At 37.2% G+C, this 23,886-nt stretch overlaps 2 protein-coding genes across 2 annotated transcripts in view; one reads left to right on the forward strand and one right to left on the reverse strand.

The window, feature by feature from the left end:
• The window catches only part of LOC110203767 (disintegrin and metalloproteinase domain-containing protein 2-like), a 223,909-nt gene that overhangs the window by 50,331 nt on the left and 149,692 nt on the right, over positions 1 to 23,886 (forward strand).
• Positions 1,459 to 23,584, reverse strand: LOC144455411 (disintegrin and metalloproteinase domain-containing protein 32-like). Its single transcript, XM_078148778.1, has 6 exons — positions 23,498 to 23,584; positions 21,282 to 21,350; positions 11,037 to 11,108; positions 10,395 to 10,561; positions 5,660 to 5,741; positions 1,459 to 1,485 (listed from the first exon to the last, which is right to left on the reverse strand). Exons 1-6 carry the CDS (start codon positions 23,582 to 23,584, stop codon positions 1,459 to 1,461), a joined length of 504 nt encoding a protein of 167 aa, XP_078004904.1.

The raw sequence follows: 23,886 nt of genomic DNA on the forward strand, positions 1-23,886 counted from the left end.
GCAACATTATGGTACGACTGACTTTGACAGACTTGGCTCTTCGCAGAAACACAAGAATCTAAGAGAACTCCAAAAGATTCATGATGGAAATTGTGATCCACACCCAGAGAAAGAAATATGGAGTCTGAATGCAAATAGAAGCATACTATTTGCTCTCCTTTCCTTTTGTTGTTTTGTTTTATTGCTTCATTCTCATGGTTCCTCCCATTAGTTCTAATTGTTCTTTACATCAAGACTACAGGCAAATATGCTTAAAATGAATGTATATGTAGGAAAAAAAATGTGAGTCAAGGGATAGCCCCTTTAATAAAAAAAAAATCAAACTCGGAGGGGAAGACCCTCAGGATTGCTGGCCAAAAGAGAAACAGTTACTATTTACACTGACTCCAGGGCAGGAGGGCCCAAAAATATCCATTCAGTGGTGCTTGGGCAGAGACCTATTGTTGTTCAATCTAAGAGCTCCAGAGTGAATTGGGTTTAAGACTTGGTCTTTCAGAAAGAAATCTAGCAGTAAAGCCCTGGTTGTCAAAGAGGACCATGACATCAGTGAGGTGATGACATGACTTGCAGTTGACTTTGATTTGAGTGAGGAAAGGTTGTACAAGGTCACCAGCCTCACTTTCTTCTCCAGCCATCTGGATCTAGTGGCCAAATATTCATCAGGACAACTGGAGATGGCCCCAATCATACAGCTAGTCAGTATCTGAAGAAAATTTCAAACCCAGATCTCCTGACATAAGAAGTACAAAGAAGAAACCAAAGTGTCAGTACAGATTTGAGGAAGTTAAACCTTTCCAGCTAGAAGGCTTCATGGTGGATAAATGAAAGCTTCCTGGATGAGGCCACACCTGGGCTAGTACTTTTAAGGAAGAGGATTTCAAAGGGTAGAGTCGTACAGAGAGTCCATCTGAGACATGGCAGGATACACACAAGTGCATGTTGACAGGGAAAAACAAGATCTGGGAAACATAAACACTCCAACTCAGCTGGAGCATAGGTATATGAAAGACAATAGTGGGAAATAAAGCTGGAATGGTAAGATATATTAGCATAACAGGGAAAACAGAGCAGTTAAAATGCAGAAGAAAGTTGTTATACCAGATGTCTCCTAGTGTTCCATCTGCCTAAAGGATATATTTATTGGAGAAATATTTAGATCTCCACTTTTCATCTTCAGCTCTGCTTGGTCTGAACTCCAAGGAACACGATGCCATTTAACTCAGGATACTCAACACCTTCCCACCTCCATCCCTTTCTCCCCAACTCGCACTCCTAAGCTTTCCAAGCTTCCTGTTTTGTATATGTGTTGTCTTCCTATTGTAATAATTCCATATGACTTTAACACCAGAGTAGGCACAGACTAACAGACATGGCAGGGAGTCCTTGGAAGTAATGAAGTCAGAAACGGTAATACCACTAGCCAATTACTACTGAAGACTTGTGTGTCTCACAACCTTCTTACCGCCAATATTGTCTTCCATTTACCTAAACACAATAAAATTTCATAGGTGCACTGTCCTTGCAAAAAAGGAGAAGAGACAGACAGAATGTGATAGTTAACAAAGGCAATGTACTGCACAGAGTGCTTGACAATTACAGACTTATCAGCTCCAAGCTAAATATTTGCATTCAACAAAAGTAGAGGCCCCAAGGCAAGACCACTAGAAAAAACTGAATGTTACTAGATTAGAGGGCTTCTCTGAGTGGGAACAGTTTGTTACAAACTTGGAGGAAAAACATCCAACATATAGTTGGAAACAATGAAGCAGAAAAGACATGGGCAGCTTACAGGACCACATTTACTCATCTGGGCGAGTACACTCACAAACACCAAGACTGGTTTGATGAAAATTATAGGGAAATTCAGAAGCTGCTAAGTGAAAAATGAGAATTCTACCAGGTTTACCAACAGGATAATTTGTTCATTTCTAAGAAGGCAGTGTTAAACTCAAAAGTAAAGTGCAAGCAAAGCTCAGAGAGATACAGGATTCTTCGCTCAGTAAGAAGGCAGATGAAATTCAATTTTATACTAATAACAATCCAAAGTGCTTTTATGATTCCCTGAAGGCTATTTATGGACCAAACACTTATGGTGCATCTCAATTCCTCAGTGCTAATGGAGCCATATTAATTAGTGATAAGGACATGATCCAGGAGAGATGGGCTGAGCACGTACATAGTGTTCTCAATAGACTGTCATCAATCAATACTGAAGCCATTAACCATATACCTAGGGTTGAAGTCAGTTCCATTCTAGCCAAATTTCCAACTGAAGAAGAGATTTTGAATGCCATTTGGCTTCTTTCATATGGCAAAGCACCACGTGCTGATTCTATTCTACCGAGATCTACAAAGTAGGGGATCCACTGCTCACACAAAGGCTGACTGAAATCTTCCAGGTTATATGGCAAGAAGAGGTTATTCCCCCAGGAGTTCAAGGATGCCTCCATCGTCCATCTCTTTAAATGAAAAGAAAATAGGTTTTCCTATGACAATCACAAGTGGATCTCTTAGTCATTGTCAGCAAGATTCTTGCCAAAGTCCTCCTTAGCTGATTATTAGCTGATCCTTCACCTGGAAGATGGTCATCTACCCAAAAGCCAGTTTGGCATCACAAAGGGCCAAGGAATGGTAGATAGGGTGTTTGCTGCCTGACAACTCCAGGAGACATGCCAGGAGCAGAACAGAAATCTGTACACAATTTTCATTGATCTGACCAAAGCTTTCAATACAGTCATTCAAAGGGGCTTGTGGAAGAGCACGGAAAACTTTGGTCGGTCATCAGTATTGCACACCAACTAGCCACATCTGAAGGCAAAACCTAAGTTTGCCTAAAAGACTATTTTACAGAAAACTCATGCAAAGCAAGTGCTCACATGCAGGTCTCTGAAGAACTCTGGAATAGACTGTGACACATGGGAGACACTAGCACAGCACCACCCAGCATGGCATGCCTAAATAAAAGAAGGCACTCTGTTTCATGTGCAAAGCAGAAGTGCAGTAGCTCAAAAGAAATGTGAGATGCACAAATTTAGAGACATCTCCATTTCAAATGTTCATACAGAGTGTTTGTGCCCAACCTCTGATAGTCTTCTGAGCTCATACTGGTCTGATCAGCCACAGTTAGACACAGCATACGTTGACCCCCCAACATAGTTATGTCATTTTGGACCTCTTCAAGTAAGAAGGAATCCAACTAGTATGTATACATAGGCATATGTCTACCTTCTATAGACTATAAAGTACTTAACTGCAAGAACCATACGGATTCTTCAATAAGTAAATGGATCTATACCTATACTGTCAATGTTGGCACTGTTTCCAATAATGAAGATGCAACCCTTTCATGGTTACCTATACTATTTAACTCCTCTCCATATCCTTCAGTAAATCTACCCCAAGAGGTCCACTCAACACGCTAAGGGCCTTTTTCTAGAATATTTATAGTCTGTAACTATCAAGAGAAACTGAAGGTCTCCACATTAATCATTTCTCACTCTTGTATGTGACCAAACCATCTCATTTTCTAGTCATACATTTTTCTGATAACATCTTTTATGCTGTTTCTCCTATAAAATTCTTCAAGTCTCTCCATTGGCTTCATTCACTTTTTCAGAGACTGTGGTATTCCATGATTTTCAATCATACATTGTCACTGGAAGAATTTTGGTATTAAAAACATAAACTGTTTCAGGAAGAAGCTTAATCATTTGAAGAACTGCAAAATTTCCCAAAAGTAATCTGCCTGGCTTGCTTCTTCCTATTCAATTGTGGGTTGATATCACTGTCCTTTTGAAGTTTCTTTCCTAGACATGCATATTAAAAGGTAAGCACTACAAGTTATCCCTCCAACTATATACATATATGCATATATATATATATATATACACACACACACAAATTATATATATGCATATACATGCATACATATATATATACATATATATGTATGCATGTATATCATAGTATACCAACATATCATAGTATACTATATATACCAATAAGCATTTTTCATCCACTTGATTTTTCCAATGTGTAGAGCTATAGTAAATGGAACTCTTCTGCATGGTTAAGGATCTCATTAAGGAAGTGTGCAATGTTTCAGTGATTGATGTAGTCAGTACAATGTATCCATTAATAGGAATATCTGGAGTACCTCACCATCTATAGGAACTCTCTCTTCAATTTATACTCTGTAATGTATAACCTCAACGGCAGTGGAAAATACCTTTGGTAAATTTATGTGTCTCCGGCTTGCTTGAGAATGACAGAAGATCATGGAACAAAGTTAGCTCTTCTTATATTATTTAAGATATCTGTATCATTTTTACATATGCATGAGAACCTTTAAAATGATACTTTGAAAATTCTGATGTTTCGCCTAATGAACTGGCAAAGATGACCAAAAAAAATGACAAAAGTCACAACTGGACTTGTGGAAGCTGTAAATAGGACTAGAAAAGAATTAGGAATCATGCTTAGAAAGTGACTAAATTATCCATTTCTTTTGACCTAGAAGTGTCATTTCAAGGTTTATAGTCCAAAAAAGTTATAGAAAGACACCAAAATATTTTAACAGCATTTCTATAGTAACAAAGAACTGGAAACAAAGTAAATATCCATCAATTGAGGACTGGTTAAGCAAACTGTGGAACATGGATGTAAAGAAATATTATTGTTCCATAAGAAATAACATATATTAGAAATATATAGAAATACATGGAACATTTCTACAAACTGATGCAAAATGAAGAAAACCCAGAAAATCAATACACGCAATAACTATGTAAATGGAAAGAAAACCAAATCAAATAATTATAATAATTAAGCTTAACCCTGAAAAAATAATAGAAGAATATATTTGTCTTCCTTTTTTGCAGACTTGGGGGAATGTGGGTATGGATCACGGCATAAAATGTTGAAATTTGTTAAAGCATAGGCTAGTTTAGTGGAACTCCTTTTTTAAAAATTCCTTATTATAAGAAATAGTTTTCTAGGTTAAGAAGGATTTGTTGGTAAATAAAGGTGATTTAAACAGTCAGTAAAACAAAATTATTAAGTACTTACCATACGCCAGGTATTGTGCTAAGTGCTAGGGATATAAAAAAAGGTAAAAAAGGTAAAAACCAAAGATATCAATAAAAATACCATTATGAATGGTGTTTTTATCTATTGAAAAAAAGTTTGGTTTTTTTATAGTCAATAAATCAGCAGACTCAGATCTTATGTTCTCCATACATTTCAGGTAATATGTGACTGCAAAATTGTGTTCTGCTATAGAATCTTACTTGGGAAAGCCTACCTATTTCAACCTTCATCAAAGATGCCCTTAACAAATGTTCAAAATATAGTATAGATATAGTATCATTTTCATAGTAATGAACACAATCAGTAATCATAGGATCTAAATTTAGAGCTACAAGGGACTACGGAGGTTACCTGGTCGAACCCACTCATTTTACAGATGAGGAAACTGAGGCCCAGGGAACCTAAATGACTTGCAGAAAAGCAAGGACTTGAACCTAGGTTCTTAAACTATAAAAACAATAAGTAAATGCACCCATTATGCATTTGTATGTATGTTTTTAGATACCAAGGTATTAGGTAGTTTATAAATATTTAGAAAGAAAACAATAAGGTTAACTAAGTCACTGCATACCAGAACAATTCCTGCGGCATAATGAAGAATGCACATCTTTCCAGGAAAAGTTGCTCCTACAGAAGTGGGATGCTCCCTATAACTAAAGAAAAATTATATCTTTATTTACAATGATTAACAAAAATACCAAATTTCAATATTATCATTCTGGATTTAACTTGATTAACTGGATTAACTTGCAAAAACTCAAATTAACTAGAATATACAGGGAAGATAGTTTGCTGTGTCAGCTTTTATCATAAATCTGAGGGATTTTCAGATGGATGAGTTAGATAAAACTCTATATATGCTATATATATGCTATATTTTCTGAAACGTATCCAAAGCATTCAGATCTCTGATGCCTTCCCACTTCCCACACAATGACACTTATTTTTACACAAGGCCAGGAATTTGCACGACGCCAGCAAAGAATCCCTCATTCTGGTGCCATATTTTGACCAGGAAGAAATATGAGTTTCCCCACATAGGAAATGACTCCTTTCTCAATCAGGGGTATACATGCAGTCAGATTCCCAATTAGTTGACAGAGAGATCAAAATCAACACCAAATTAGGACGGATAATGATGAAAAGGAAATCAAAAGGACAAATAAAGATGAAAAGCCATTACGGACAATTAAAATAGCTTTGGCATGATCCACTCAAATAGTTTTTGATGTCAAAGTATAAGAAATGAAAAAGGGTAAAGATATGATCCTTGATTATGATATTCAATATATGGAAGTGTAAATGATGTCAAGCAGCCAGCCTAACAGAGGACAAAACAACTTCCAAACCGCCACAACCAGCAAACATCTCATCTCCTTACCAAGTGGGGACATGAGACAGCCAAAAGCAAAACCAATTTAGAGTACAAATTCATTTGTAAATTTTAGAAGATTATGAAATTAAATCATAAAACTTCAAAAAGCATTTGAGGTTTAAAAAAAAGACCACAGAAAACTTTGCTGAAAGACCCAACTAAGGAAGATCATCACCAAAGGACTGATGGATTACAGAAAACCAGAATTTCAGAGCTGAAAAGGACCTCAGTGGTCAGGTAGTTCAAACAGAAAAAAATAACTGCTAACATACCCAACCAATGGTAATCCAGCCTTTGCCTGAAGACCTGAAATGGGAAAAACTACTCTATATCCCAAGTCTGTTTTGGAAAGTCTAATTATTAGTAAGTTTTTCCTTCCACCTATGGTGAATATGCCTTTTTATAACTTTTACCCAATTCTCCTAATTTAGCCATCTGTCATCATTTGTAAAACTCAAAATGATTTCATCAGTGCTTTTATCCAAATAATCAATAAAATCTTAAGCATCACAGAGTCAAGTACAGATCTCTGTGTAACTCCAGTGAAGACCTCCTACCAGTTAGCATAAAGCCATTAATGACTACTATGGCTACTCTTTGAGCTTGTCTATTCAACTAGTTTCATGAAGAAATATTGTTAACTAATCCATATATTACTGTTAACTAATCCAAAAGGAATGGTGTGAAATACTCCCATCAAACGCTTTACTAAAATCTAAGCAAACCATGTCTGCATTTCCCTGTTCTCCCAGTTAAGTAACTATCAAAAATAAATAAAATTACTATACCATAATCACTTCTTAATGAAGATGCACTGGCTCTTATAAAGACTTCCTTTCAAAATGAAAACAAATTTTGCAAGGAACTCAATTTAAGCTCATCGGCCTATAGTTCGCAGACTCCATTTTCTTTTCATCTTTGAGAACAAGGACATTTGCTTTCCTCTAATCCTATGGTTCACATTTCTGTTTTCTATGACCTTGCAAAGATGGCTGGAATTTGCCCAGAAAATGCATCCACTTATTTTTTCATTACCTTAGAAAATAGTCCATATAGAACAGGTGACTAGGAGACACAAAGTTATTCTCATGCTTTTCCTTCCTCATTTTGAATATCAACTCCCTATTAGCTATTATCTCTTCTCTTTTCCCATACAAACACTATTTTCCTTCACAGAGAAAACAAGCAAAATAGGACTTGAGCAGCTCTGCCTTCTCTGCCATCTGTTAATATTGTCCCAGCTACTCTAACCAGCATTTCCAAATCTTTTTTGAGTTTCTTCTTTTTCCTACTTTAACTTTAAAAAAGCCCACAATATTTTTCTGGTTTTTTGCTTTCTTCACCAGTCTCAGCTCATTTTTCAGTTGTTGTTCAGTCATTTTTCAGTCCTGTCCAATACTTTGTGACCCATTTTGAGATTTTCTTGGCAAAAAGGCTGGAGTGGTTTGCCATTTCTTTCTCCAGCTCATTTTACAGATGAGGAAATTGAAGCAAACAGGGTTAAGTGACTTGCCCAGGATCCCACAGTTAGTAATTGTTTAAAGCTAGAAATTGTCTAAGATTTCAACTCAGGAAGAAGAGTCTTCCTGACTTCAGATCTGCCACTCTATCCACTGTTCCACCTACCTGCCCTCATTTTGGCTTTGAATGCCAAACAAAGTATTTTGTATTTTATCTCGGAGGCAACAGGGAGCCACTGGAGTTTATTGACGGGTTTGACTTGGGATGGAGTGGGTGATTGTACCTAAGTTTGAAGAAAATCACTTTAGTGGCCAAATGGAGGATGGGTTGGAGTGGGGAGAGACATGAGGCACACAGACCCACTAGCAATCTATTAAAATAATCTAGGTTATGAGGGGATGAGGGCCTGCCCAGAGTGATGGCACTACCAGAGGCAAGAAGGGGGTCCACAAGACAGATGTTGACTCCAAGGTTGTAAGTCTTAGAGACTAGGACAGGGATGGGAAACCTGTGGCCTCAAGGCCACATGTGGCCCTCTAGGTCCTCAAGTATGGCCCTTTGATTGAATCCAGACTTCACAGAACAGATCCCCTCAATAAAAAGATTTGTTCTCTAAAATTGGACTCAGTCAAAAGGCCACACCCAAGGACATAGAAGGCCACATGTGGCCTCAAGGCTGCAGGTTCCCTACCCCTGGACTAGGAGGATGGTGCTGACTTCTACAGTAATAAAGATGATAGGAGATGCGTAGGGTTTAGGGGTAAAGATAATGAGTTCTGTACTGAACATACTGAGTTAAGTGATCCAGCAAAGGAGACAGAAAAGTGGTTAGATGAGTAGGATGAGAACCAGCACATAGTGGTGTCCCAAAAACCTAGAGAGAAGAGAGAATCAAGGAAGACAGAGTAATAACAATGTCAAAGGCTTCAGAGAGGTCAAAGAGAATGAGGATTACTAAAAAGCCATTGGATTTAGTAACTGAAATATCAATAGTAACTTTGAAGAGAGCAATTTTGATGGAATAATAATATCAGAAGCTGGATTGTAACTTTAGAACACAGTGAAAAGAAAGAAAGTGGAGGGTTTCTATTGTAGATGGCCTTTTTGAGTTTAGCTACAAAGGGTAAAATAGGATGATAGTTAGCTGTGAGTGAAGGATCAAGAGAGGATTTTTTCAGGATAGGGAAACACAGGTATGTTTATAGCTAATAGAGAATAAGCCAGTAAAAAAGAAGAAATTGAAAATGAGTGAAAAGATTAGAGATGACAGAAGGAGCAATGTGTTGAAGGAAACAGTATGGAATGGGACCACATATAGAGGAGTTAGCCTTGCTAAGGAGCAAGTCTGCTTCATCACGTGAGATCGGGGCAAAGGAGGAGACCATTAACCTATATATATCCATATGATTAGAGGCAGGGATCTGACAGAATTGTCCAGCTCTGGAGAGCTGATTGTTAAATGTTCAGTGTGAAGATTTAAAGGTCAGAAAATACTATAAATCTAGGATTGATTTGTTGTTTTATTATTTATATAATTTGACAAAGTGATGGGAAAGGTGTTAATGAAGATTTAACTTAAAAGTATGGCTCATCATACATTTTTCCACAAATTAACTGGTTGTTAAACATTTACCAGCACATCACTGGTTAGAGGCAATTCAGAACTATATTTACCTATAAATAGGAACTGTGGGGATGATCTTTGTTTCTGAAATGCCACCTCTGTACCTCCGGGAAAGACGTTCAGTTTGGGAAGTTAGACCAGACTCCCCATCCCTGGCCCACCAATCTGCCAGGCTTCATGATAGCCGAGAGTCTTCCAGTACTCAAACCTGTTTCTGATCATTGTCTAGTTGTTTCTGAAGCACTGGACTCCAGTACTGGTCCTTATAAGAAGAAGCTTGGGCCACTGTAGCCAGAAACCCAGGAGTTTCACTCCTACAGTCTTTTGCCACTCACCCACACTGCAGGCAAGGACCCTCAAAACCACTGCATGGTCTCACTCAAAGGCAAACAATAAAAAATAAAGAAAGAACCTTGTACCATGTCCATCTATATTCTATACAGATATGTTATCACACAGTAATGGCCAAAAAATAATACCTAGAATTTATAGTGTCTAACGTTTACAAAAAGCTCTATAAATCCTGGGAAATGGGTGCTGTTACTATTCCCATTTTACGGATGAGGAAAATGTCACAGACAGACATTAGGTGATTTGCCCAGAGTCTCATAGCTAGTAAGTGTCTAAGGCTGAATTTGAACTCAGATCTTCCTGATTCCAGTTCCACAGCTCTATTTACTATGATACCTGTTACTTTCACATGATGGTGTCTCACAATTTATGTTTTCCCTTATGAGAGTTTCTGAAGGCCTCTCAATTCACACACAGATAAAAGACCATAACAAAAATATCTGATACACATATTTGTTTGTCATATTTTTAGCAAAGCAGAAATATTAGACTTACATGAATAAATATGCCATATCGTGAGGCCGTAGGACCAAATAAGAATTTTTCCATTCCAAAAATCTTTGTAATATTTCATCTGGCTCCCCAGTTGTGGAAATCTTATTTTTATATGTCCACAATTCCAAAGATGACAACACAATTGTCATTTTAAATTGGGTAAACATCTAAAAATAGAAAAGATTACAAACAACTACAAAGATGCTTTTTTATGTTGCATTATAAATGTGTTAGGTCAGTCAATAAACATTTATTAATTGCATATCACATGTTAAGCACTGTGCTGAAGGCTGGGGATGCCAATGCAGTGCCTGCTCTAAAGGAATTCAGAGTTTAAGCTACTAAACACAGTGGCTGCTTAGTAAACAATTGTTGAATGGAGCTTAACTGAATTACTGTGTTTTAATGGAGCCACACAATTTGTTTACATTTGAAAGAATCCATCAATCACCTTCTGAAAGATATCCCCAAAGGGAAACTCCTAGGAATATTGTAGCCAAACTCCAGAGTTCCCAGGTCAAGGGGAAAATATTGCAAGCAGCCAGAAAGAAATAATTCAAGTATTGTGGAAACACAATTTGACTCTAAAGTCAAAACAATGAATTTTTTTTCCCATAGAATATAAGAAGGGGGAAAACTTACTGCATTTATAAGACCAAGAATCTGGATGACTTTATTTGTTACAGCCTCAATATCAGAGCCCATGTAATCATACTGAAAAAAAATTATTTTTATTAATAAGTATTTAATAAATGTAAATTAAGCAAATTACATATAAGTAAACTTATTAATAAAATTATTTTTTGGATACTCAATTGAATGTGTATGTTATTCCCTCCTTAAGCCAAATCCTATGAGAATAAGATTCCCTCATTTCCTCTCACCTTCTCGTTTCCCCTCCACTGTAAGAACCGTTTCTTGTTTGTTTTGTGTGAGATAATGTACCCCATTCTACCTCTCCCTTTCTCCTCCTAGTATAATCCTCTCACCCCTTAATTTTATTTCCAGATATCACCCCTTCATCTTCAACTCACCCTGTGCCCTCTATCTATCTATCTATCTATACATGAATACATACATACATATCATTTTTTCCCCTCCCACTACCCTAATACCGACAAAGGTCTCATGAGTTATAAACATCATCTTTCCATGCAGGAATGTAAACAGTTCAATGTTAAAAAGTCTCTTATGATTTCTCTTTCCTGTTTACCTCTTCATATTTCACTTGAGTCTGGTATTTGAAAGTCAAATTCTCTATTCAGCTCTAGTCTTTTCATGAAGAATGCTTGAAAGACCCCTATTTCACTGAATAATCATTTTTCTCCGGAAGGATTATATTCAGTCTTGCTGTGTAGATAATTCTTGGTTGCAATCCTATCTCCTTGGCCCTTAAGAATATTATATTCCATGCCCTCTGGTCCCTTAAAGTAGAAGCTGCTAAATCTTGTGTTATCCTCATTGTGTTTCCACAATACTAGAATTATTTCTTTCTGGCTGCTTGCAATATTTTCCCCTTGACCTGGGAACTCTGGCGTTTGGCTACAATATTCCTAGGAGTTTCCCTTTGGGGATGTCTTTCAGAAGGTGATTGACAGATTCTTTCAATTTTTATTTTGCCCTCTGGTACTAAATTATCAGGGTACTTTTCCTTGATAATCTCTTGAAAGGTGATGTCTAGACTCTTTTTTTGATCATGGTTTTCAGACAGTCCAATAATTTTTAAATTCTCTCTCCTGTATCTATTTTCCAGGTCAGTCATTTTTCCAATGAGATATTTCACATTATTTTCAATTTTTTTCATTCTTTTGAATTTGTTTCACAGTGTCTTGATTTCTCATAAAGTCATGAGCTTCCATTTGCTCCATTATAATTTTTAAGGAAGTATATTCTTCAGTAAGCTTTTGGACTTCCTTTTCCATTTGGCCAATTTTGCTTTTTCGGACATTCTTCTACTCCTTGGCTTTTTGGACCTCTTTTGCCATTTGGGTTAGGCTATTTTTTAAGGTGTTGTTTTCTTCAGTATTTTTTGGGGTCTCCTTTAGCAAGCTGTTGACTTCTTTTTCATAATTTTCTTGCATCACTCTTCTTTCTTTTCCCAGTTTTTCCTCTACTTCTCTTACTTATTTCTCAAAATCCTATTTGAGCTCTTCCACAGCCTGGGATTGACTCAAATTTTTCTTAGAGGCTTTGGCTGTAGGACCTTTGACTTTCTTGTCTTGTGCTGGTTGTATGTTTTGATTTTCTATGTTACCAAAGAAAGAGTCTATGGTCTGATTTTTTTTTGGACCTTTCTTTGTTCATGATCCCAGCCAATTACTTGAGCTTTAAACTTAAACTCTGCTTCCATTGTGGAGAATTCAGTGTCTTTAAAATGTAAGATAAAATAAAATAAAATAAAATAAAATAAAATGTAAAATCAACAAGTAAATCAAATTGAGCACCAAAAAAAGGATATGTCAAAAATAAGAAGGGAAATAAACTGGAAGCAAAAAGAAGACGACGATGACACAGAAATGATAAGTAAAATAAAAGCTGGTTCTTTTAAAAGACTAATAAAATTAATAAACCCTTAACTAATATAATTGAAAAGATAAAAGAAAATCAAATGAATAAAATAGCAAACAAGGAAGATGATATCACAGCAAAACCAGAAGAAATAAAAAGAATAATCAGAACATATTGTGCAGAGTTAAATGCTAACAAAGGTGAGGACACAAAAATTTGAAGGAATACCTTCAAAAACATAAAATATTTTAACTATCAGAAGACTAGTTAGAGATGTTAAATAACCCAATCTCAGAAAACAAAATCAATATAGCTATAAAAAGACTATCCAAGACAAAAACTCCTGGACCTGATGGACTCACAATACAACACTATCTAACCTTTAAAGAACAACTAGTGCCAATACTTCACAAATTTCTTTCAAAAACTGAGAATCCTTTTTTTATGAGACAAATATACTCCTAATACTAAACCAAGGAAGACAAAACAAAGAAAACTATAGGCCAACATCACTGATGAGCACTGATTAAAAATTTTTAAACAAAATCCTATCAAAAACATTATACAGATTCATCAAAAAAAATCATTATTTTTTCCATTTTTTAAAAACATTTTTATTTAAAGTTTTAGTTCCAACTTCTATCCCTTCCTTCTTCCGCTTATCCCTCCCTGAGAGGGTAAGCATTCAAATGTAGTTTATACATATACTGTTACATAAAACATTTCTTTATTAGTCATGTTGCACAAGAAGACTTGAACAAAAGGAAAAAAATGAAAAAGTGAAAAATAGCATTCTTCAGTATGTATTCAAACAACATCAGTTCTTTCTCTGGAGGCGGACAGTATGCTTCATTATAGATCCTTTGGGACTGTCTTGGATCATTGTATTGCTGAGACCAGGTAAGTCATTAACAATTCTTCATCAAACAATATTGCTGTTACTGCATATAACATTCTCCTGGTTCTGTTCACTTCACTATGCATCAGTTCATGTGAATTTTTCTGGGTTTGTCTGAAATCATCTTGCTTATCATTTCTTACAAAACAATAGTATTCCATTACATTCAACTGACAACATTAACGCATCTAGGCTAAGAAGTGAAGTGGTTAAATGGGTTAAAAAATATTTCTATCAAATGTCTTTGATAGCAGTTTGGTATTCAACATATATATAAACATTCCAAATAGACATGTGGTCAAAGGATATGAAGAAACAGTTCTCAAAAAAAGAACTGAAAAGTATTCATAATCATGTGGAAAAAAAAGCTCCAAATCACTAATACTAAGAGAAATGTATGTCAAAACAACTCTGAGGTTTCACTTCACACCCTGCAAATTAGCAAAAATGATCCAAAAAAAGGCAACAGCCAATATTGGAGGGGGTGTGGGAAAATAGGCACACTGATATTGTTTGTATAGCTATGAAATGCTACAACTAATTTGGAAAGCAATTTGAAATTATGCAAATAAAGTGAATAAAAACGTCCATAACCTTTCAACATGAAGTTCTATTACTACGTTTATGCTCCAAGGAAGCCACTGATAAGAAAAAAAAGTACTCATATACTCCAAAATATTTGTAGCAGTACTTTTTCTGATACCTAAGAATTGGAAACAAAGTAGGCGGAAATCAATTATTGCTGTTCAGTCATTTTTCACTCACGTCTGACTCTTCATGACTCTATTTAGGGTTTTCTTGGAAAAGAGACTAAAGTGTTTTGCATTTCCTTCTCCAGCTCATTTCATTATACAGATGAGGAAACTGAGGTCAACGGGGTTAAGTGACTTGCCTAGAATCACACTGCTAGTAAGTGTCTAAGTCTGGATTTGAACTTAGAAAGATGAATCTTCCTGACTCCAGATTTGTCACTCTATCTACTGCATCATCCAGCTGCTCTGCCTATCATTTGGGGAATAGCTAAACAAATTGTGGTATATGAATGTAACACAGAAGCATGGAATGATATCAATTAACTGATTCATCATAAATTAAGTAGAGTCAAGAAAACAACATATACAGTAACTACAACTAACTAAATACAAAGAACAGTAATACACCAAAAAATTAAAAGGAAATATAACAAAATTACAATGATCAAGTGGGACTCAAATGAAGACATATGAGAAGACACCTCCAATCTACCCTTTTGTGGAGATGAGAGGTCCACAGGTGTTACATGTTGCACATGTTTTTGGATTCTCTCAATATACTGATCACTTGTGCTGACTTTTTTTCTTCTCAGAAAAACATATTATTTATCATATGCTGGTTCTCAAAGTGGGATGGGGGAAAGATATATATGGAGTATCAAGATTATGTAAGAAACAGAAAATATCAATAATTTTTTTTTAAAAAAAGAATAAAAGACTGACTAGACCAGTAGTGGGGAACCTGTGGCCTCAAGGCCACAGGTGGCCCTCTGAGTCCTCAACTGTGGTGCTTTAACTGAATCCAACCTTCACAGAACAAATCCCCTTAATGAAAGGATTTGTTCTATAAAACTTGGACTCAGTCAAAAGGCCACACCCAACGACCTAGAAGGCCACACATGGCCTCAAGGCCACAGATTCCCCACCCTAGGACTAGACCACAGAATTCATGATAAGGAATAATGTGCAATAACACTGTAAAGGTGGAGTAGGGCCAGCTCATGAAGGGGTTTAAAATGTCACAGAAAAGTCTACAGTAGATCTAAAAGCAATAGAGAGCCACTGCAGTTTATTGAATAGGAGAATGACATGATCAGATCTGTTCTTAAGGAAAATCATGTTAGCAACTGTGTGAAAGATGGACTGAAATAAAGAAGGACTTCAAACAGGTAAGCAGATTAGAAAACTATCATAGTAGACTAGGGACTTTTGCCTTTCTTCTGTTTCCCCACCACTTAGGACAGCACCTGGCACATAGTAGGCACTTAAGTGTTGACTGATTGACTATCCTATCTGAGGAATACATAAGTGGTGGGATTAATACTCAGGAGGGAAGGAATAATGAAAGCATAAAATGAAAAGGCAGATTGGTTTGGTACAAGGGTGTACTATCATATCAAAGGGAGTAAGATTAAAAGGAACTGAAAAACAGAAAAAAATGTTAAGGAGATAAAACCCAAGGTAACTACTAGGAGTCAGAGTTGGAGAAGGGAGAAAGGAACAAGCATTTATTAAGAGATAGTGCTAAGCATTTTACAAACATTATCTCATCTGATCCTCACAACAACCCCAAGAGCTAGGTTCTATTATTATCACCATTTTACTAATACGGAAATTGAGTGAGGCAGAGATGAAATGACTTACCCAGGTCAAACTTTAACTGAGGTCTTCCTGCCTCTAGTTCTGGCACTGTAGCTACTGTGCTACTTCCACTGCCTCTAGAGCAGTATGTCAGAGTCATAGGACCTGGCTCTAATACTCACCGTCTCTGTGACCTTGGACAGGTCCCTCAGCCTCCTTGAGCCTCTGTTTCCTCCCCTATAAAATGAGCGTTAGACTAGATGACTTCTAAGGTCTTTTATAGCTGTACAATCCTACAGTGAGAAATTACTTTCTGTCATCAGGTCTGGAAAAAACAAATTCTAGGAAAATGAAAGGACAACAGACATTGTTGAGCCAAATAGTGCTTTTAGGAAAATTAGGGGAATAGGACACTTGGCACAAGACTGGAGAAGGAGAAATATTGTCACACTATAAGCTGGGATGGTTGACTTCAAGTATAGGGAGGAGCAGTATAAGGGTGTGGGGTGATGTAAATCCAGAACATAATATAAAGGGATGGTTTATGACTATTCAGAACAGCAAGCAATTATGTTTAAGACCCAACAAGGCTTTGTGAAGATCAGGTTATGTGAAACTAACGTTACTTCACTAAATTTAGCAGACTAGATTCCCAGCAACTAGTGACTGTATCTGCTAATTAGACTGAGAGATCAGTAACAAGTAATGATTTCTTGGTAATGACACATTCCTGGAAGTAAGAAGTGTCACATACTACCCCAGTGGGTCCTCAGCCAGACAACAAATAATATATAATGCAGAGAGTGCTAGACTTTGAGTCAAGAGAGATCTGGGCTGTGACGCATATCTAACATGAGTTGTGAACTTAAATAATACATTTAGCCTCCCTGAGCCTCAGTTTTCTCATCTGTAAAATCAGGAAAACAAAATTTCTAGGACTTAGTACCTATGGTTGTAATGATCATATGAGACAATGCTGTATGAAGAATTCTGTAGATCTACATGTCAATTGCTCTTCTCAGTGGGGTTTATGGTGTGTTCAGGGAAGACAAGTGCCTCTGGTGTGAGGGCTGCTTTCCACCTCCGGAGATCCACTTAACTCTCACCTGTGGCTCCAAGAAGCTGTAGTATGCACATCGGCCACACCTCAGTAAACTGTTTTGGCAGATGGGCTAACCCAGGTTGAGGGTAACCAAAGGATCTCAAACCCATCGGTGAGTTAGGAGGGTATATACCCCAAGCATGTGAGGACTTCTCCTGGTGGAATGGGCAGATGAGATCCATTTGTTCCAATGGTGATGAAGGTTGAAGCAGGCACTATGGAGAGCTTAGAGCTTAGTTAGACAATGAAAACACCAGAGTCCTGCATCCTGAACCATCATCGGTCCTCTTAATTTTGTCCTGCCACTGGACTGTGTGATACTTCTGGAAGAGAGAGTGAGGCTGATGACTTCATGCAACTATGCCTCACTTCAATACAATTTAAGGAAGAATCAAAAGATATCACCCATACCATTTTACCATTTTTACCTCTCTCAAAGTCCTGTGGCAACAGGCAAGTGATAAAGCAGCAGGCGTGGATACACTGGGAGCTGCTGTCACAAACCTGCACAAAGGCAGCCCAGGTCATGGAGTCATCTTCTCACTGAAAGAAGCAGCGGGATTCAGCAAGGTCCCTAGGTAACTGAGCAGCTTTTTAAGGATCAAACAGCTCACATCCTGGTGTAAGGAAGGGGCTAGAAAAGGTGCCCTAAAATTGTCTGCTTACCCAACCCGCCCTGATTACTGCGCCTATGTGATTGTAAGGAGAAGGGACAGACAAGATGTGAGAGTGACAAAGGCATTATGTGGTACACAGTGCTGGACTGATCACAGACTTATACTCTCTAACCTGAACATTAACACTTAACAAAAGTAATGGCCCCAAGGCAAAATGACTACCAGAATAATTAATGTGAACAGATCAGAGCACTTCTCTGAGCAAGAACCGTTTGTTGCTAACTTGGAGAGAAAGTTGAGCCAACACCCAGTTGACAACAGCGGAATAGAAAAAGAGTGGGCAGCTTTCAGAGATATCGTGTACACAACTCTATTTGCTCATCTGGGTCAGAACACTCATAAACATCAAGACTGGTTTGATGAAAATGATGGGGAAAGTCAGAAGCTGCTAAGTGAAAATGAGAATTCCATAGGGTTTACAAGCAGGATAGGTCATCCATCTCTAATAAGGTAGCATTTAATTCCATCAAAAGTAAAGTACAAGCAAAGTTTAGAGAAATGCAGGATTCTTGGCTCAGTAAGAAGGCAGATGAAATTCAGTTTTCTGCTGATAGTAACAATCCAAAGGACTCTGATGATATCCTGAAGACTGTTTATGGGCCAAAGACCTATGGTGCATCTCAACAGCTCAATGCTGTTCAAGCCACATTGATTAGTGATGAGGACATGATCCTAGAGAGACCGGTTGAAGTCTTCCATAGTGCTCTCAACAGATCATCATCAATCGATACTGAAGCCACTGACTGTTTACCTCAACTTCAAGTCAATCCCCACCTAGTTGAAGTTCCAACTGAAGAAGATGTTTTGAATGCCATTAGGCTCCTTTCATGTGGCAAAGCACCTGGTATTGATTTTATTCCAGCTGACATTTACAAGGTAGAAGATCCATTGATCATACAAAAGCTGAGTGAAATTTTCTGGGTTATATGGCAAAAGGAGGTTATCCCTGAAGAGTTCAAGGACACCTCCATTGTCCATCTCTATAAAGAAAAAAGATACAGACTGTCCTGTGACAATCACGGGACAGGGTGGGGAGGGTCTTTCTCTTCGTCATTGTTGGCAAAATCTTACCAGACTCCTCCTTAATGGGCTAATCCTTCACTTGAAAGATGGTCTGAGGAACAACTTCATATGGCGTTTGCTGCCCAATAACTCTAGGAGAAATGCCAGGAGCAGAAGAAACTGTACACATTTGCAGATCTGATCAAGGCCTTTGACACTATCAATCACAACGGCTTATAAAAAATTATGTCAAAATTTGATTGCCTGGAGAAGTTTATCAGTATTGTACATCAATTTCACAATGGCACGCTTGCCTAGGTTCTGGATCATGAACAATACTCTTGAGCTTTCCCACTAACCAAGGGAGTGAAACAAAGCTGTGTGCTTCCTCCCATACTTTCTGGCAAGATGTTATCAGCCATGTTGTCAAACACCTTTGACAAAGACAAACAGAGCATCAAAGTGAGCTCCCACACTGACAGTAAATTCTTCAACTTAAAAAGGCTACAAGGCAAGACTCAAGTGCAGGGAGTGCTGGTGCATGATTTTTTTGTTTGCAGATGATTGTGAACTCAATACAGACTCTGAAGGGGAGATGCAACAAAGTATGGATCAATTCTCTGCTGCCTGTGGTAATTTTTGGCACAACAATTAACACCAAAAAAGCACAGGTGCTCCATCAGCCAGCACCACACCATCCATATGTGACCCATTAGTCATAGCAAACAGAGAAGTTCCGAATGCTTTCGATAAGTTCGTTTACCTTGGCAGAGTATTTTCCAGGGATATACACATTGATAATGAGGTTGATGTACACATTGCCAGAGCTAGCTTAGTGTTTGGGAGGATCTGAAGGAAAGTGTGGAAGACAACAGATATTAGACTGACTGCCAAACTGAAGGTTTACTGAGCCATTGTGCTGAACTCATTGTGGTATGCCTGTGAAACCTAGACAGTATATCAGGAAACCGAATGGCTTCTACCTGAATGGTCTTAGGAAGATTCTGCAGATCACCCGGTAAGGTAAGATACCAGACACTGAGGTCCTTTCTCAAACTAAACTGCTAAGCATTCAATAATCCTTTATTGGAAATGTAGACAAATTCTACGAATCATTAATAAAACCCTCCAAATTAAGTGATCACATATTTTGATATGGAAGAATGTTCCAAATTATTAATAAGAATAAAAATGTTTACCAAAATAACCCTGATATTTTGCCTCACACCCAGCAAAACTGACAGAGATGACAAAAGGAAATAGTAAATGTTGGAGGAGCTGTTGAAATAAAGGCACATTGATGCAAAATGGTAAAATTACTCTTAAAAACATCTGGAATTATGAAAAAAGTGAGTAATATGTCCATAACTTTTGGCCCAGTTTTTCCACTACTAGGCATGTACCAACAAAAGGAAAGGCTCTACATACCCCAAAATGTTTATAGCCATACTTGTTTTGGTAGCAAAGGACTGAAAATAATATAACATTAATTGGGGAATAGCTAAGCAGATTGTGGTACATGAATATAATAGAATATTATTGTGTTATAAGAAACAATGAACAAAATGAATACTGAGAAGCACAGAAACTTTTACATAAACTGGTACAAAGTAAAGTAAGTAGAATCGAGAACATCGTATGCACAATGAATACAACCATGAAAACAGAACACCAAACTAATGAAACTGAAGTCTCTAGAATTATAAGGATCAAGGTTGGCCCCAAATAAAGGATAGAATATATCACCCCCCAGCTCCTTCGCATAAGTGAGAAATCATGGGGAACGTACTGTCTCTAATACTAGAATTTTTTTATCTCTTATTTGGCTTTATGCAGTTTTTTTTTCTCCTTCTTCCTTTCTTCATACTTTACTATATGGGATGGCTCTCTGGAAGGGCTAGAAAGAAAAAGTAATGAGTACAAATTCCACTGAGTGGGAAGTAGAATTAGTTACTAGAGTGGCCTAGAGGACACAACCTCAGAGCTTGATGAGATCACATAAACTGTTTACTCCAGACCACAAATAACGTTTAGAGTCTCTACCAAAGAGGACTGGAAAGTAGACAGTAGTTCTGTGGCTTCTCTGCCCTCAGTCTCTGAGCTTGTGTTTCTCACCTCCTTCTATTCTACTGAAAGAGTATGAACATGAGGAGGCCCTTTAAATTTTGCACCCTCTAAATTTTCTGCCCTAGCACAAGTCCCAGATTACTTTTAACTCTAGTCCTTCATATTCAGTTTCAATAATTTTACCCTGGATAAAAATTTTAAGGGGATTGGAAGAAGTGGAAGGGGTACGTAGTGTAATTTGTCCCAGTCCCTAGAAATAGAAACACATATCCATTTAAGATCAAAGAAATAAAGACATACCAAACCTTTGTCCAAGACAATATGTATTTCCACATACTGAAGTGAGAGCTTTGGACCAAATGGTCTTGACTGGAAAAAAAATGAGAAATTGTAAGAAGTTTCATAATTCTCTATGCATTAGCAATATATCAACAACATCAATGGGGATGGGAAGGAAAGGGCATAGATAAATTTTAAAATTAAAACTGCACTAAGACTTTGGGGTCACCCTGTGTATAATTACTTTCTGGCCATATTTAACATACAAGTTCTTCTGGAAAAGCACCCAAATTTCTAAGTGCTTAATAAATTCATTATTTCTTGTAGCTTTAATTGTTCCCTGTTCTGTGGCCTAGGTTTGCAATACTTTAAGGACCCATGGTTTCATTAACATTTTCTCTACTAATGTAGGTTACACTCTCATTTCTCATGATAAAGGTAGGCTGATACTCAGAAAACAGTCAGTCTGTTTCTGAGCTCATCCTCAAAAGCTTTCTAGCTTGGTTAGAACTCCAGCATATCAGCTTCACTCCTACAGCTTTTGACATTTCAGGATCCCTCTATGTCACAAGGAGATATTAAGCAAGATTTTAATATAGGTTTATCTGCACAACAAGAAGATCATATGAATTTGCTCTACAATTACAATTCTATTACCATTGTCACTTAAGACAAAAGATTGAATGTCACAGTTCAAGAGAGTCAAATTTCAACTCTAATTCTATACAGGAAATCTTTCTAGTGTGGTACCAATTCCCAATAGCATCAAAGACAAGGACAAGAACCATAATTTAATCAGTTGATCAAGACTTTTAAAAGAAACTATTGTATAAGGCTGCTGACCTTATCCCTAAGAGCCTGAAACAGGCTCAGGTTCAATCACTACAAGTCTCCAGGTAATTTTACCTATTAGAAAATAGTCTAGATTGGGGCATTAACCCGGAGAGAAGGATGTGAAGTTTTTTGGCTTGCAAAGTAGCATGGAAAGTGCTACATATCATAATGGATAAATTATCCTGTCATTCAAGTTAAAACAAGAATTTTTATAAAGAACGCTCATTATGTAGGTTGATTTCCCCTTATTCCCTCTCCCCTAATCATGACCCTCAAATCAACTTCCCATTTTAAAGGGCAGGCAATGAAGACCACTGCAGTTTTAGTGAGGTAACATGAAAAACTGGTATACATTCTGGATAATAAAGTTATAATTATGACTTCATAGTCTCTAAGGTCCTTTCTAACTCAAATTCTGTGACTTTGCAATGGAACATAAGCAATATACCCCCAAAGAGATCCGAAAGGGAAAAGATTCCTATGTACAAAAATATTTATAGCAGCATTTTTATTGTAGCAAAGATCTAGAAACAAAGCAGTTGCCAATCACTTGGGGAATGGCTGGAAAAAATGGCTAAAAAAATGTCTGGATATATGAATGCAATGGAATTATTATTGCACTATAAGGAATGATGAAAAGTTTCAGAAGAATACTAAAAGATATCATCACCATCATCATCATCATCATCATCATCATCCTAGCTAGCATTCAGATGGTGCTTTAAAATTTGCAAAGCACTTTTCAAATTTTGTCTCATTTCATCATCACAACTACCCTGGCAGGGGAACTGCTATTATTGTTCCTATTTTACAGATGGGGAAAGTGAGTCAGACAGAAGTTAAAACACTTGCCCAGGGTCATTTAATTAGTTAGTGTATGAGGCCAAATTTGAACACAGGTCTTCTTGGCTCCAGATCCAATGTACTGTACACTGTGCCACACAGTTACCTATATTAATAAATATTGGCGAAATTAACGTAGCGTGTAGTGAGCAGCACCAGAAGAACACTTTATAAAATGACTATGACATTGTAAGGGAAAATAACTTCGAAGAACTCTGATCAATGAAATAACCAAGCATCATTCTACAAGGCTTATGATGAAGCAAGCTTTCCCAGTCCCTTGGAAGGAAAGGTGATAAAATCATAGCAACAGAATGAAACGTTAATGCCAGACACAACGTTACAACAGACATTTGTTTTGCTTGACTAATTTTTGTTATATTTTGTTAAAAGGAAGGGCTTTATTTGGGGTGGGGAGAGTTAGGGAAATAGTAGAGGGGAAGTGGTAATTCAAATGTAAGGAGTTCGGGTACATGTTTTGTGGTGCTCTGCCCATGTGGGCTATATGTGACAACATGAGTCTGTCCAGATATAGTTCACATGAAGGTAAGAATAGATACCTCTAGAGCCTCCTTCACTCCCTTCTCCAAAGGAAACTGATTCCTTCTAGGAGCAGAAGCAGGAGGCTCGGCCAGAAGCTTGGCCATTCTGCTCTCCTCAGATAGAGGGGATACTAGACTATAATTATATCTATCTGATCCCTTAAATGTTGCCAGTCTAGGAGAAATAATTTGCAATCTTAATTGCTAATCCTTAATGAAGACGTTAATATATTCAAGGCTCCTTTCTCACCAAATTCCAGTTCCACAATGAACACATGAAGCAAATAGCAAATAAACTCATCTAGGCAAGTTGATAGCAAAAACAGAAATCAGAAAAAGTATACCTTGGAGAATTTATATCAGACAATACAAAGAGCAAATGAATTATCTCACTGGGAACAAGATAA

This window comes from Phascolarctos cinereus, unplaced genomic scaffold, assembly GCF_003287225.1.
Source record: "Phascolarctos cinereus isolate Bilbo 61053 unplaced genomic scaffold, phaCin_HiC Scaffold_2;HRSCAF=192, whole genome shotgun sequence".
Classification (NCBI taxonomy): Eukaryota; Metazoa; Chordata; class Mammalia; order Diprotodontia; family Phascolarctidae; genus Phascolarctos; species Phascolarctos cinereus.